This window comes from Salvia hispanica, chromosome 5, assembly GCF_029641045.1.
Source record: "Salvia hispanica isolate PSC_SH4W2 chromosome 5, Shi_PSC_v1, whole genome shotgun sequence".
NCBI classification, from domain to species: domain Eukaryota; kingdom Viridiplantae; phylum Streptophyta; class Magnoliopsida; order Lamiales; family Lamiaceae; genus Salvia; species Salvia hispanica.
The window spans coordinates 35,111,114-35,125,350 of NC_142696.1; the positions used below are offsets into that span (position 1 = coordinate 35,111,114).

Below are 14,237 nucleotides of genomic sequence, written 5' to 3' on the forward strand. Positions count from 1 at the left end.
AATTAGTTGTAGTTAGCAATTAAATGATGAGTTAGCAATTGATCACTCCCCTACAAACTAATATACCAAACATAGTATTTAAAAACTTATATTATTTATCTAATATACCAAAACACCAACTCATGCGTACTTACTCTCACAAAATTAAATAATTATCTCATTTACTAACTAATATGCTAAATCCCAACTCGACCATTAAACGGGCCTCAACGGTTCCCTAACATTACTCGAAATCACATTCTCTAACACAACATCAAAATGTTTTTTCTAATTAAGTTTTCACGAAATAAAAATCGAACTCAACTATTACACACCTCTGACGTTTTGAATTCCCTGGTAAGGAAACATCATTTATGAAATTGAAACTGTACATGAAATATGAAATATCCAAATTAACATGTGAGCTTTTAAGCCTTTCATTAGCAACAAAATAGTTAGTGGTCGAACCCATAATAACAAGTTAACGCATTGAAGTCTAGCAAATAAATTGAAATGCCTGAATATTACCTCTACAACAAAATTGTGAGTATTCTGCTTTCTTGCTGCTCCCCAAGAGCCCCTGCGCCCTATGTAACATTTGAACTCTAGCCCGACTTTACTTCCAAAGGGATCATCATAATCACCAAAATTAATCCACAACACCATTCACTAAAATCCAAGGGCAAAAACTTTTCAAAAAAAGAGTGAGAACTGAACCCAAAAACTTATTCCCTGGATCGCGCTATATATATTTTACACATCCTTCTCTGAAGCTACCTGCTAACTCAGAGTCAGGTGTGGGCTGGAAGGATCTAATAACCATCAAGAAGAGCCATTTAACGGAATGTTGCTGGGGAGAAACCTAACAGCACTGTGATGTTTCAACTTGGCAAGAGCATCTTGTGTCTTGCCGCGTTTTAGATCCAAATAAATTGCGGTTAGAATAGCCTGGGGACTGTTAGGTATATCAGATAAAGCCTTCAGTACAAAGTGGTGTGCCAGATCAAAATCTCCCAGCAATGCAACATTTGCAGCGAAATTCGCAGCAAAAGTTCCACGTGCTTCTTCAGGGCTGAAAAAAAGAACCTGGGGTTCATCAGGGTTTGAGACACCGTTAGAAGTAATCGCACCTCCATTTGAATCATCACTATCAATTAATTTATCTGCAGTCCAATTTTCACAGTCCTCTCGGCTATATGGAAGCTCAATGTTGTTCCCACCAGAGATATACGGTGTCAGAAGATTGGCAGCTTCCTCTGGCCGATTGAGTAGGCACAGAGCTTCAGCTGCATACATTGTCCCCAAAAAGATGTACATTCTCGAACACTCGGGAATTTTCAAAAGAGACATTGCTGTAGCTAGGGCTTTCAGGGGATTTCCTAGTGACAGCTCCACATAAGCCAAATCAGCAAATATGGCTTGCCTCATCATCTGGTTTTCTTTCATACAGATACTCTCATAGTCAACAATAGAATTGTATATTGATGAACTCTGATTGTTTCCCTTTTGTTCTTTAACTTCACCATTTGAATTAACTTGACTCAAACCAGATGGTACATCAGATTCCTTTTGATCGCCACCACCGACATTCCTGTGATTTGCACCAAAAGAAAATGTTTCTCTGGGAACATTCTGTTCAGTACTAGGAGCCGAGCTAGATCTAGAATATTTCCCCTCAGAAGAGTCCAACAAATACAGAGCATTTACAAGACACTGACAGGCAAGAGAGAGAGAAAGATCAGGTTGTTTACGGTCTCCTGACCACGAATCAACCATTCCAACATCGCACTGGCCATTTGACGGAACCCCATACCTCAAAGCAACATGTTTCCACTTACCCTTTCCAATAACATCAACTTTGATATCAAATCTGTCTGCAGAGGAATCAGGCTTTATCAGTCCTTTCTCTAGAGCCATCAGACAGCACTCAGAAATTCGCAGCCACAGAAGAGGTCTATTGTAAAAGATAATGCTGGCCTTTTGAAAACAGCGAGCAGCATGGAAAGGTCTACCACAAGCCAAGGAATGCATACCACAGTTGTACAATATCAGATGGGATTTATCCTGTGACAAATTTGAGAGTTTTGTAGGTTTTTCCTTCGGTACGAATGAGCTATTCTTCAGGGCTTTGGAGAAGAATACACCAGATGTCTGATGCTTCCCCAATTGGTAATAGATGCACCCAAGATTGTTGTAATACATGCTTGACATTCCTATCTCTGACTGGTTGCTCGATGCCATCAAAAGCTTGATTGCCTTGCGAGGATTTTTGCGGGCATATTCAAGCTGTGACTTCAAATAAAGAGCCATGGGATAATCTTTTCCGCGGGCTAAGTTCATGGCCATCTTAACTTCACGCTTAGCTGCTTTGAGGTTCCTTGTGAGAAGAAAAAGTCGAACCTTGTAAAGATGCACCTTAAGCCTTAAATCAACAACTGAAAGGGACTCCTCCCCTTGGCTTCTTGAATGATCGATTGAAGACGTAACAGCAGAAAGTCTTTGACGGCTTTGTCCACTTATTTCCAAGGAAGAGAGCAGCTGCAATGACTCATCTTCAAGTGCTTCTTCAGATAAATTCATAGATAAAGAATTTTCCAGCATATTTGCATTGACAACTGAATCTGGGTTAGAAGAATCAGGGATGGTTGAATTAGAAGGAAGTGAAGGAGACTTCGATGCTAACATAGATTGCTGCTGCACTGAGATTCCGTTCTCTGGTTGATTGGTCAAGCTATTCACACAAAAAACTCTCTCCATGTAGCTTATCACATCCTGAACAATGAATTTCAATCTAATCACATCCAAACAACACTACAGAAAAAGAGGTAGAAAATAAGTCTTTAAAAAGTTAAGCTTAACTGTTCAGTGATATCAGTGTATGAAGACAATATCATAAAAAATCAACAGTCTCATAACAAACACTTATAAATTTTCTACGAGTATGAATCTGAAGATTCCCTAGAATTCTCCATTTAACCTCCCATAACTGAGATTGTTCCATCATAGTGCTCACTGCAGATATGTATATCAGTATATCACAATGTTTTACATAATTTAATGCATGCCATGTGCATTCCTTAAAATGATTTCTAATGGTCTGGCTAGGCATGCCCGGGGCTCATGAACTGGCGAGTGGCGACAGTTGACAGTATGGTTCAAAGCCGCCAGTTCTCTTTTCATAATTAGCATGAACCTTAATCGGGCCTTGAGTAGATGGTTACAGCAGTGTGACCCATATTATTTCTTATAGTACTTTGTTTATCCATAAATTTTATATCAGGAGTTCTTTCTTAGCTGCATTTTTGTCTTTATTAGCTGCATTTTTCAAGGTGTATTATATCCAGTTCAACTTTAAGGTTGCATCAGATATGAACAAGAAAAGAAAAGGAAAAACAAGCACGTATAATTTAGAAAATAAAATTTGATGTATCAAACCACTGGAGTTTACCTACCATTATTTTTAAAACACCCATTATGTTTGGCAGGCAGCTCATGCCTAAAAACATACTTGGATCGTTATAGACAGTTGAACCACCAGTTTTGTACATTGAACCAGCGAACCAAGCCAACAACTAACTAGCTAATTGACCACAGGTTGGTTCACGACATGTTCGAGATAATCTTGAATCATGGCCATCTCTAGATCTATCACCACTGTGCTGTATGTTTTAAGATACTACTTTTTATTTATTAGTTCATGTGAAGCGATGTGATGATGTGTTTTTGGATCAGTGATAACTGAATAACTATTTTATTCATTCAATGTGGTGTGCAGCCAGCTGATATTTAATTATTGAGGCATCTGAAAACCATCATAATCAAATGCATATTTTTGTGATAGTGTTAAACAAGAGCCTCTATAAGTTCCAATTCCATATCAGATTTTGAAGGATTACTTGATGGACATGGTGGCCAAAACAACACCCATGTAGCCAACAAGCTCATAAAAGGGACAATTTCCTCCAAAAATGTTAACGAGACAGTTTAAAATATGTAATCAGTAAAAAGAAAATACTGATTATTGGCTTATTGCATTTGGGGAAAAAATCAACACCGTAGGAGGGGACTTACAGCAGATCTCGGCGCATGATGAGAAAGCAACGCAACATCCAAAAACAAAAGGCATATACGAAGGGCCGTTGCCTGCATATTACGTAGTAAATGTCATCATCAGACAAACTCCAGCATCGCTAAATGTGAATAGTGAATAGTGTGGCTGTCACCTCATCAATCGGTGCAACATTCTGATATAATGCATCCAAACACAAAAATGATTTTGCATATTCATGAAGATGATACCAAACAACAGCCTGCAATCAGATATGTGCATGAAATGTAAGTAAGTACGTGGACAAAAAGATTATCAACCTAGTTGAGGAACTGGCAATATCCTGAGGACTAAGACATACTATATTGAACATGGCCACTGAAGCGTCAAACTCTTCATTGTAGACAACTGGTGGACTAGAAAATTGAAGTGAAGCATGATTCGTGCCATTCTGGCCAGCTTTAGGTGCTCTTCCATCGTTACTAGAAAGCTCTAAGTGTTCTCCAGATGTATGAGCAAGCCGTTCCATTTGTTTCTAATTGAGGAAACATGGATCAGACATTACATACAAAATGGGTATGCACATATGCATAAATAATTAATAAAACATCACATCAAAGCAAAAGAGAGTCCTGAGATGAACTGTTCCATGCAAAACACAAGGCATTTCTCCACCCACTTAGGACCCTGTGGCATTTTCCATTGTTGCCTGAGATTGACAAATATTTTATGGAAGTGGCCAGAAGAGGTTAATCGTTATAGCAGCAAGCTATAAGATAGAACATCCGCTGCCCTGCCCCAACTCACTTCCACACATGCATATTCAAGTGATAATTTGAACAATCATTTACTTATAGTTCACACATACATATATGCTGCAGTGTATATCAATTCCTTATTTGTGTGAGCATATATCAAATTACTACCTTATAAGTTAATATAGTTTTTACAATCAAAAGATGTAACGTAACCAAATTTAAAAGTCAAGCTTTGTCATATATCCCTTTAGTGTGACGGAACTGAGGATGCATGTTATAGTCCATTTGTTCCTGATATAGCTGTATATTTTAAGTTAAAATATCTGAATGATTATGAAGGAATCATCAGTATTTATTATTGACACATTAAAGAACACAAAAAAGGAATCCAGACGTTACTAGCATGCATAATCAAATGCTATAAGGTTACTGCCAATTCTCATAACCCATTATCAATGCTATCAGTTGTGTTATCAACAGGCCATTTCATTCCATAATTAAATGGCATGAAATGGGTGTCACTTTCGATTGTCATATGATCTTTATTTTACTCATCTACGGAAATTGGGATAATTACATTATATATCATCAGAACATGCCCATACAGGCAAGCACATACATATAAATATTAAATACTACTGGACAGACCAATCCCATTCATTATAAGTGGATGTGCATGTGTGTGTTGGAGAGAGAGAGAGAGAGAGAGAGAGGCACACACAGAGTTCATTAATTGACTAAATACAAACCTGGATTTGTTGAAGCGCTTCAATAAGCTTTTTAAGATCTGAAAATCCATTTTGAAAGCTTTCGGCAATAGCTATATTATGAAGAACCTACAATGTGAAAAGGAATTACAGAAAAGAGAAAGAACACATCAGTAACAGGGTATGTAATGCACCCATCTAAAATTTAAAATGCACCCACCTAAAATTTATAATGCACCTAAAACTTAAAATTTAGACACTTGGAGATAGCAGTAAATCAATACTAACAACAGGGTATCAAGAAAAATCTATTTCCCCATCCTAGTCCGACAATCACTTCATCGAGTCAAGTTAAGCTAGAATTGAAGTGAAACCTTTCATGTCTAATTGGAGTGCTGCATTCAGAATTTCCTCTCATCTCACTTTGGTCGCGAAGGTGTTCACATTTTATGTCAGTATCAAGAATAAGAAAAAGGTCTACTGCTTGCAGTTCACTATCTGAATGATACACAGAAATCCATTCGCATAATTATTTGATTACAAACAACACCAACAGTTTGTCCCTGCTAAACAGTCCACACCCTAGTAAGCTAAAACCGACCGTGAGCCTATTTTCAGCAACCATCAAAGAGATAGTTGGATCCATTGAATTCCGAAAGCAGCAAAAATAGTGTTATCAAGCAAAGGTTATTTGTTTCATCAACTTAATCAACGACATGTTTACCAGTATTTGCAATACTCAAACAAATCAACTTGGATTCTCAGTAGCAGAAGTTGATCCTTTTCAAAAATTACCTTGGGATCGTCCGCTTTCTTCTGCGACAATTGATTCAATACTCTCAAACAATCCACAAAATTGCCAGCCTGAAAGAGCAAAGCAGCCTCCTTAGCCAACTCCGCCGCAACCGTCAGAGTGCTGTCTACCTCCACCGTCGCCGCCGCTTCCGGCGAGCCATCTCTCACGGCAAGTGGCAATGGCGAAGGTACTGAATCCATTGTAGCAAATCGACGAATGTGGGACGAAAACCGTAGCTTTGTGAAAGCCTCAAGTCGCTGTTAACTTCAATTTCACTTCCAAATCTGAAGTGGCATTCAACTCGTTCCCAAATACAATGCGTTAGCGCTGCGTATTCTAAACCCTAGCGATTCAAATACAGGCGGATGTGGTCGCAAAAGGTAGCAGCAATACATACACATATATGTGTATACGTCTCTGTAAATGTGGTGTTGCTTCGATGCGTCGATTTGGAGAGTGGGCTAGAATGAAGGAGAAATTGGGGATTGTGAAGAATGTTGAAGTGTAGAAAAACACAGCAGCATACGATGCTGTTCTCAAAACGCGCCTTTGTTGAATAAAACGCAGTGCTTCCTCCTTTTTTGTTTTTCATTATTTTCTTCTCTTTAAACAGCATTTTATTAATTTTTATAATGTACTTTAGTAACTACTAGTTTTAACCCACGCGCACTATGCGCGACTCAGAATATTTCGTACTATTATTTTGATATTATGAATGAATAAAATAAAATAAGTGACAATATCATTACATAAGATTAAAAAATGTTGGAGTATATACCAAGAGAATAAAATCTAATAAAATATTTAATATACAAATAAAATATTGGGAGACAACAATATCATCGCAAAACGATAAAAATGATGAACTACAGAACAAATAAAAAGCACACATATCAATATTAATAAAACTTAACATTAAGTAAATAAAACAATAATTCATAAGTTATGGAAAAAAAATTTCCTATATTTGTAAACAACCTTAAAAGTACATTAATAAGAATAGCAAAATAAAGAAAATAAATAGTAAAACAAAAACCAAACCAAACACTCACTATCAGCGCGCGTTGCAACTCCTCTCCCTGCTTATTTATACACGAAAGGCCGAAACTATCGTTGATTCTTTCCCTCGGCCTTATTTTCTTCTCTAGTCTCCAATTTGATAATTATGTACGTGCGCATAAAGAATATGATATTTTATATTCTTCGTCTTCTTTCCTCCCTTTCGCCATTTTGTTGACTTTGAGTATTTTCTTTGCATGAAACCTATCGAATTATCGTTGACTCTTTACCTCAACTTTATTTTCCTCCTTAATCTCCAAACTAATGATTTATGTAGTGAGAAAAAAAATGGGATATTTTATGTTCTTCATCTTTTTTGCTCCCTTTCTCCATTTTGTTGACTTTGGATGTTTTTTTTGCATGAAACCTATGAAAGTAGGCGACAAACGTACAATTTCAGCTTCAAAATATTACAGATAGTCAGCTTCTGCGATTTCTTTATTTGAGAAAAAATCACTATTATAGCTAAGATGAAAAATATTCAAACAAAATTAAAAAAATTTAAAAAAAATAATAACAATAAGAAAAAACTTAATTATGAACTAAAACATTCAAATAGAGAATGGTCCTCAAAATAAGATTTAAAAGTGCTATTTTCTTTTCACCTTCTCTTACACGACCCTCTTTCCACAACTTCCGACTCGTGTCTTCGGTTCTTCGCCTTTTACAGGACTATATCTTCACCGCCTCCGTCTCCATTAACTGTTGCAAAAGAGCTCCCGTCGTCGATCGCTGAAGTTGAATCCTTTGAGGAGCAATTTTGAAATTTATCTAATGTTCATTAAAAAGATAATTCTACAATGAAAGAACATGTATTTATAGACAAAAACTTAAGGCTACCAATAATCCTAGAAACAAAAATGCATTTGTTTAGGTAATCCATAATAATTAAAATGAATATTAATTTATGATTTAAATTGGATACATTTAGTCATAGATTTGAAAAGTCAAAAAACGCATAGAAAATTCCTCATAAATCATTAAATAGAATTATTTAGTATACCATAATCACATTATAATCGGCCGTTACATATGGGGTTACATTATATTATTAATGGTATTAACTTTAATTTGGCCATAGATTTAAAAAGTCTATCAATTTTAATCTTTTCCTTCAACCATCGGCAGTTACATATTCCTACATTATTTTATAAATGACATTTACTTTAGGGAGTCATTATGTGATTTTAATAAAATGTTATGTAACATTTTATAACCATCACCCAAAATTTCTAAATTTCAAGATATTGCCCAAAACTTATATATAATCCAAATAATGGCCAAAACTCGTCTTTTATATATGTATAGATGCATAATTCATTACCTTCAGTCCTTCACTGATCTTTGATGATTAATCACTTATTTTCTTGTTTTTATCTTTATCCACATTTTTTAATCGTCTTTTTATTCTTTTAAATACTAAAAAATAAGTTATATAGTAGTATAACACATTTGCGTTATTACTTATTTTCTTAAATCGTTTTCAGATTGATGATTAGTAGCAGTAGTTACTTTTTTTCTTTATCCACTCTTTCTCAACACCTTCTCATTCTTTTAAATACTAAATCGCGTATTCAAAAGAAAATGTCTTTTATAATGTATTTCAAAGAGTAAAAAAGTTGTTTAAAAATATGGATAAAGAAAAGGAAATAAAGAAGAAACAAAAAGGAGGAAAACCATTACAAATACTACTTTTAATTTAACTCAAGAAAAGGAAATAAAGAAGAAACAAAAACGAGGAAAACCTCGTTGAGGGAAAGAACGAGAGTTGGCACTCAAACATATTGCGCATGCACGATCAGATTAACTTTAGTCTAACAAAATATATTATTTTAAATGGGTTTTTAAATATATTTTAAGATTTTAGTCTTTTCTCAGTGTGGAAATTCTCTCTCATTTTAGTGGAGTAGTAAGTTGAGGGTTAATTATAAGTTTATATTCAAGGATTTTATGATATTTTTAAATTATTCTAACATTTGTAAAATATTAATTTTATATCTAAATTTTAAAAATTTTATTGAATTTTTCACCGAATTCAATATCTGGCGTCATATTGGTGGCAAAGCATGCCGAATTCTCAGACTCAAAGAAAAAGAATGTGCATACCTTATTTCACATAGGCCTCGGGCCTACCATATGACCAATGTGATGCTCGAAGCTTATTATGGTGATAAATTTGGTAAATGTTTGGAAATTTGACATAAAACTAATATTTTTCAGAAGTTGAGGTAAATTTCAAAATATTTTTAAAATGTTGGAATATAAACTATAATTAACAATTTCGCCTATGCCAACCTTAAATATTTTTGCACAACCACCATCGCAGCTCACCCCTACCTTTTTTTTCGATATATTCAGTAAATGTACTAAAAATAATCAAACCCTCTGCAAAAGTTGAGTAGAGAATTACAACATACCAAAGTCACTTGGAGCACTACGCACACTAAACTAAGACAATGACAACAAAAAAGCAGCTCTTGGCCTAACCTTACACTGACACAAACACCACAACCACAAGAAGCTTAGAAAGCCAACATACCCACATCAGCTGTGTACCCCTACCTCCTCCTCCTCCTCCAACGTTATAATGCATTTGGAATTTTTCATATTGAATGTGATAAAAGATGATTATGTTGTATAGCTAAAAGAGGATGATTATAACTTGTAGAAGCAATTCACTACAAATCTTAACGAAGCATCTAGAATAAATCTCTCAAATACAAAAGAAATTTTCCACCAAACTCGGCTAGAAGACAACACAAATCAACAATTATGTCCATGCATTGATAGGATAAACCTCCTATCGAACTGATCGACGTCCGTGGATCGGCAATCGATAAATGTCTGTCGCGGGCGAGTGCCCATCGAGCAAGACGGTTTTCTCACTTTGAAGAAGAGAATGAACGATAATATTGATATTTTTGATTGATTGCTCAAATGATTACAATAACTCCTAACTTAATGAATAAGAAAACAAAGATATGGAAAAGATATACAAATTCATAATTTAACTAACTAAATAATGCTCGTATCATGCACACAATCAACTTCCTTTATCACTTTCGTAGTTGCACTTTCCATTTTCCTTCAACCAAGCTTGCTAACACACATGCAATTCTAAGTGTAGATTGCGCAATTACACCATTCTTACTTCGCAATATCATGAAAGATTGATTGATGTGTGGCTTTGTTAGAATGTCATCTATTGGGTTTGACTTCTGAAAAAGGAATACGACGTTAACTCTATTTTATTGGGAAGAACTTTGTCTCGAATAAAATGCACTGCAAGTTCATCATATGTGAACGGGTTACATCATAGTAAAAATGTAAAAGTATGAACTATTTCAAGTTTTAAAAACGGATTTAACTTGGAGCAACCGATTATGTATTCTAGATTTTATTTGCAATCCGAAAATCTCATCCTTATCATGGCCGGGTCAAAGAAACTTACTACTAATATACTCCTTAATCCACAAGGGAGTAGTATCTATTTTTATCATTACTACTTAATCCACAAGGGAAATTTATGCAGTTGTTAAATAAGATAATTAAGTATGTCCATTTCCGACTACAGGAGAATAAGATACATATAATAAAAACCAATATTTCCTTGAAGTTGTTTAAAGAGTGATACATATAATTAGTATTTGAACATAAGAATCAAGATATATATAACCAATTCTTTGAAGTTGTTTAAAAGAGTGATACATATAATTAGTATTTGAACATAAGAATCAAGATATATATAACCAATTCTTTGAAGTTGTTTAAAAGAGTGAATCCTACAAGCTCAATTAAGTTTGACACATTTACGCGTAGTATATTTCTTATGAACCAAGGAAAATCAAAATTTGTAAAGTAGGACTATAGGAGTATACTAACGTTAACGTACAAGAAATATTAAGATACAAACACGCCTTTCTTATGACAATGCAACACGCGTATACAAATCATCATATTGATCGCACAATTTCTCTAAATAAAAGCTTGATGTAAAGATGTTGAATTTTTTCATAATATTCACTGTCTTGCGTGTATTTATATCAATCATTTTCCAGTTGCCTATTTTTTTTATCTTAGAAGCCTACTGCTTTTTGTTGCGTGCGTGTGTTGGCAAATGGTAGAATGATTTATACTAATTATTAATTTAGTTGATTTAACCACCAATTACATCCCCTATCTCCAATGTAAAAAAGGTAGTACTACTTACTACATAATATTGATAACAAGATAATTTCATCTTTTCACATCTTATCTATAACACGATTTCAAACACTATATCATGTACCAAGCATCAACACAAAAATATATACTATTACCTTGTCATTAATTTTTTGGCCCGTGTTTACTATCAGAAGTTACATATCTTATTATACCTCAACCGACCTATCAAACAAATTAACAACCATGGCTCGATTTTGTTTCATTGACTTCCAAATTTACTTTCCATATTAGTACAAATGATTGTTTTCAATGACTTCCAAATGATTGTTTTCAATGACTCCCTAGTGTACCACCCATGTAATGCACATACATTCTATTTGTTTTATTTTTTAGTATAAACGAATTACTGTGATGAGTAATAGTTTTTCTATTAATAGATATGCATAGCATCAATTTAAGTACACATAGCTAAAAAAATTATAAATTTGAAAAATTATCAAATGCAAAGATGCATGTTTTAATATTACCTCCATTCAAATTAGGAATTTATGTTTTTCAAAAATATTATGCACTTTATTAACAGTAAATTAATAGCATCCAAAGTTTTGGAAAAGAGAGATACTATTACCTAACATAGATTGCACGAATGATGGGAGGTAGGCCTGTCAAATAGGATACCCGCGGATATCTGATCCGAAATTTTCGGATACCCGATCCCGAAATTCCTAAAATCCAATACCCGATACCCGACCCAAATTTGATTTCGGGTACCCGGATACCCGACTCGGGTATCCAGTCCCGAAAAATCGGTATCCAGTCCCAATTGTGATTTTGATTTTTTTTTTTTTTGAAAATTAACTACAAAATTTTAGAATTTATTTAATATTATTTAATTCAAAGTTAATACAAAGTTGAAGTACTAATATTCAAGTAAAAATAACTACAAACTTTTAGAAATACAAAATTCTTATAATAGCTCGAAATTAAGAGAAAATAACTAGTATAAACTTTTAGGAATACAAAATTCTTGTAGTAGTTCGAATTTAAAAGAAAATAACTACAAACTTTGAAAAATACAAAATTCATAAGCTATACATATTAGCATCTTTCATCCATCCACAATAAGTCAATAACCATCAAAATTCATAAGTTCAAACATTCATCCTTTATAAATATCACAATTCAATAATTCAATTCATAAGAATCAAGATCTAACAATAATATCATCTAAAAATTCAAAATTATAAATATCACAAGTCAATAAAATTTAAAAAATTAAATTACATATCTTATATGCTAACTATTAAGTATTAATTAAATTATAGTTAAGAAATTAAATTATATATAATTATAATAAAAATATAATTTATTAATTTTAGAAAATAAATCGGATAAATCGGTTAATTCGGGTATACCCGATCGGATATCGGATAATCCGATACCCGATAATCCAAAATTCTCATTACCCGATCCCGATCCGATACCCGAAAAATCGGGTTTTGGGTATCCAATTATCCGACTTTTTCGGGTTTGGATATTGGGTATCCAATACCCGATATCCATTTTGACAGGCCTAATGGGAGGGTTGAAAGTGCATGCCATAATAGAATGTAATTGTTGAGATCAACTCACTATTAACTAATGATATGGTATCTAGTGACCTTTGAAATTATCTCGACTCAATTCTTCATGGTTCATAAGTGCATATAGGGCTGTCAAATCGGGTATCCGCGGATACCCGAACCCGAAAAACCCAATATCACATACCCGATACCCGATCCGAAATTCTAATTGGATACCCGATCGGGTATCCAGTCCCGAAAAATCGGGTATCCAGTCCCGATTTTAATGTACTAGGATTGCTTATTGTTTGAGAGATTCATCTGCTCAAGTTTAGTTTGATTATTGGATGAGAGTTGGTGTTCTCCGACTGTTACTAGAGAGCATAATATTTTGCAGTTCAAAAAGGTTAAGCTGAGGCAGGTAGATTGAGGTATTAGGAATGCTGTCATTGAAGAAGTTTTCTCCCAGCTTGACTCTCACAAAGCTCATACACACTGCCTAAATCATGTGGAATGGAGCCAAAAAGAAATTCTTCTAAGAAATAAGGATCCTGAACTGCCCAGATTCACACAATCAGGCTGAGAGGGAGAGGGGGGAGGCACTGCTACACTGCAATGGGCGGCGACAGCGTCAGGGAAACGGCAGTGGACAGCGGCAGAGAGAACGCCGAGAGGTAGAGGGAGAGTGAGAGGGGCAATGCGTAAATAATTTTAGTCAGCTTGGGTTTGGAGAATTGGAACTGCTGAACTCGATTCATATGTCATTTAATTGAATAAATACATTATAAAATTAAAAATATATATAAAAAATTAAAAAAATCGGGTAATTCGGGTATACCCGATCGGGTATCGGGTTACCCGATACCCGATAATCCTTAAATCTTATACCCGAACCCGATCCCGATACTCGAAAAATCGGATATCGGGTATCCAATTACCCGATTTTTCGGGTTTGGATATTGGGTATCCAATACCCGATATCCATTTTGACAGCCCTAAGTGCATATATGCTTGCAACAACAAATATGTAAGAAGAAGATCAAACTAATATGTGTAAGAAGAAGAACTCAAAATCAAAATTGATTTGTCAAAAAAAAGAAGATAAAACTCATAAAAAGGGGAAAAAGAAGAGGAAAAGGGGCTAGTGCCAAGATTCAACAAAGA

General features: G+C 34.6%; 1 protein-coding gene across 2 annotated transcripts; it reads right to left on the reverse strand.

Moving 5' to 3' along the window:
- Positions 1 to 384: 384 nt before the first annotated feature.
- LOC125190125 (uncharacterized) lies at positions 385 to 6,833 on the reverse strand. 2 transcript variants are annotated; one of them, XM_048087327.2, is made up of 6 exons: positions 6,288 to 6,833; positions 5,535 to 5,621; positions 4,389 to 4,562; positions 4,203 to 4,289; positions 4,051 to 4,122; positions 385 to 2,790 (listed from the first exon to the last, which is right to left on the reverse strand). In XM_048087327.2, exons 1-6 carry the CDS (start codon positions 6,486 to 6,488, stop codon positions 802 to 804), a joined length of 2,610 nt encoding a protein of 869 aa, XP_047943284.1. In that variant the 5' UTR covers positions 6,489 to 6,833; the 3' UTR covers positions 385 to 801. The 2 variants fall into 2 exon arrangements, with proteins under 2 accessions (XP_047943284.1, XP_047943285.1); XM_048087328.2 differs by having other exon boundaries at positions 385 to 2,751; positions 6,288 to 6,832.
- Between the last annotated feature and the right edge of the window lie 7,404 nt (positions 6,834 to 14,237).

Excerpts from the sequence above, each read along its gene's own strand:
- LOC125190125 (XM_048087327.2), bottom strand. The coding sequence starts at position 6,488 with ATGGATTCAGTACCTTCGCCATTGCCACTTGCCGTGAGAGATGGCTCG. Across the intron at positions 4,563-5,534 it reads AAGCGCTTCAACAAATCCAG|AAACAAATGGAACGGCTTGC; the intron begins GTTTGTATTTAG and ends TTCCTCAATTAG. Across the intron at positions 4,290-4,388 it reads CAGTGGCCATGTTCAATATA|GCTGTTGTTTGGTATCATCT; the intron begins GTATGTCTTAGT and ends ATCTGATTGCAG.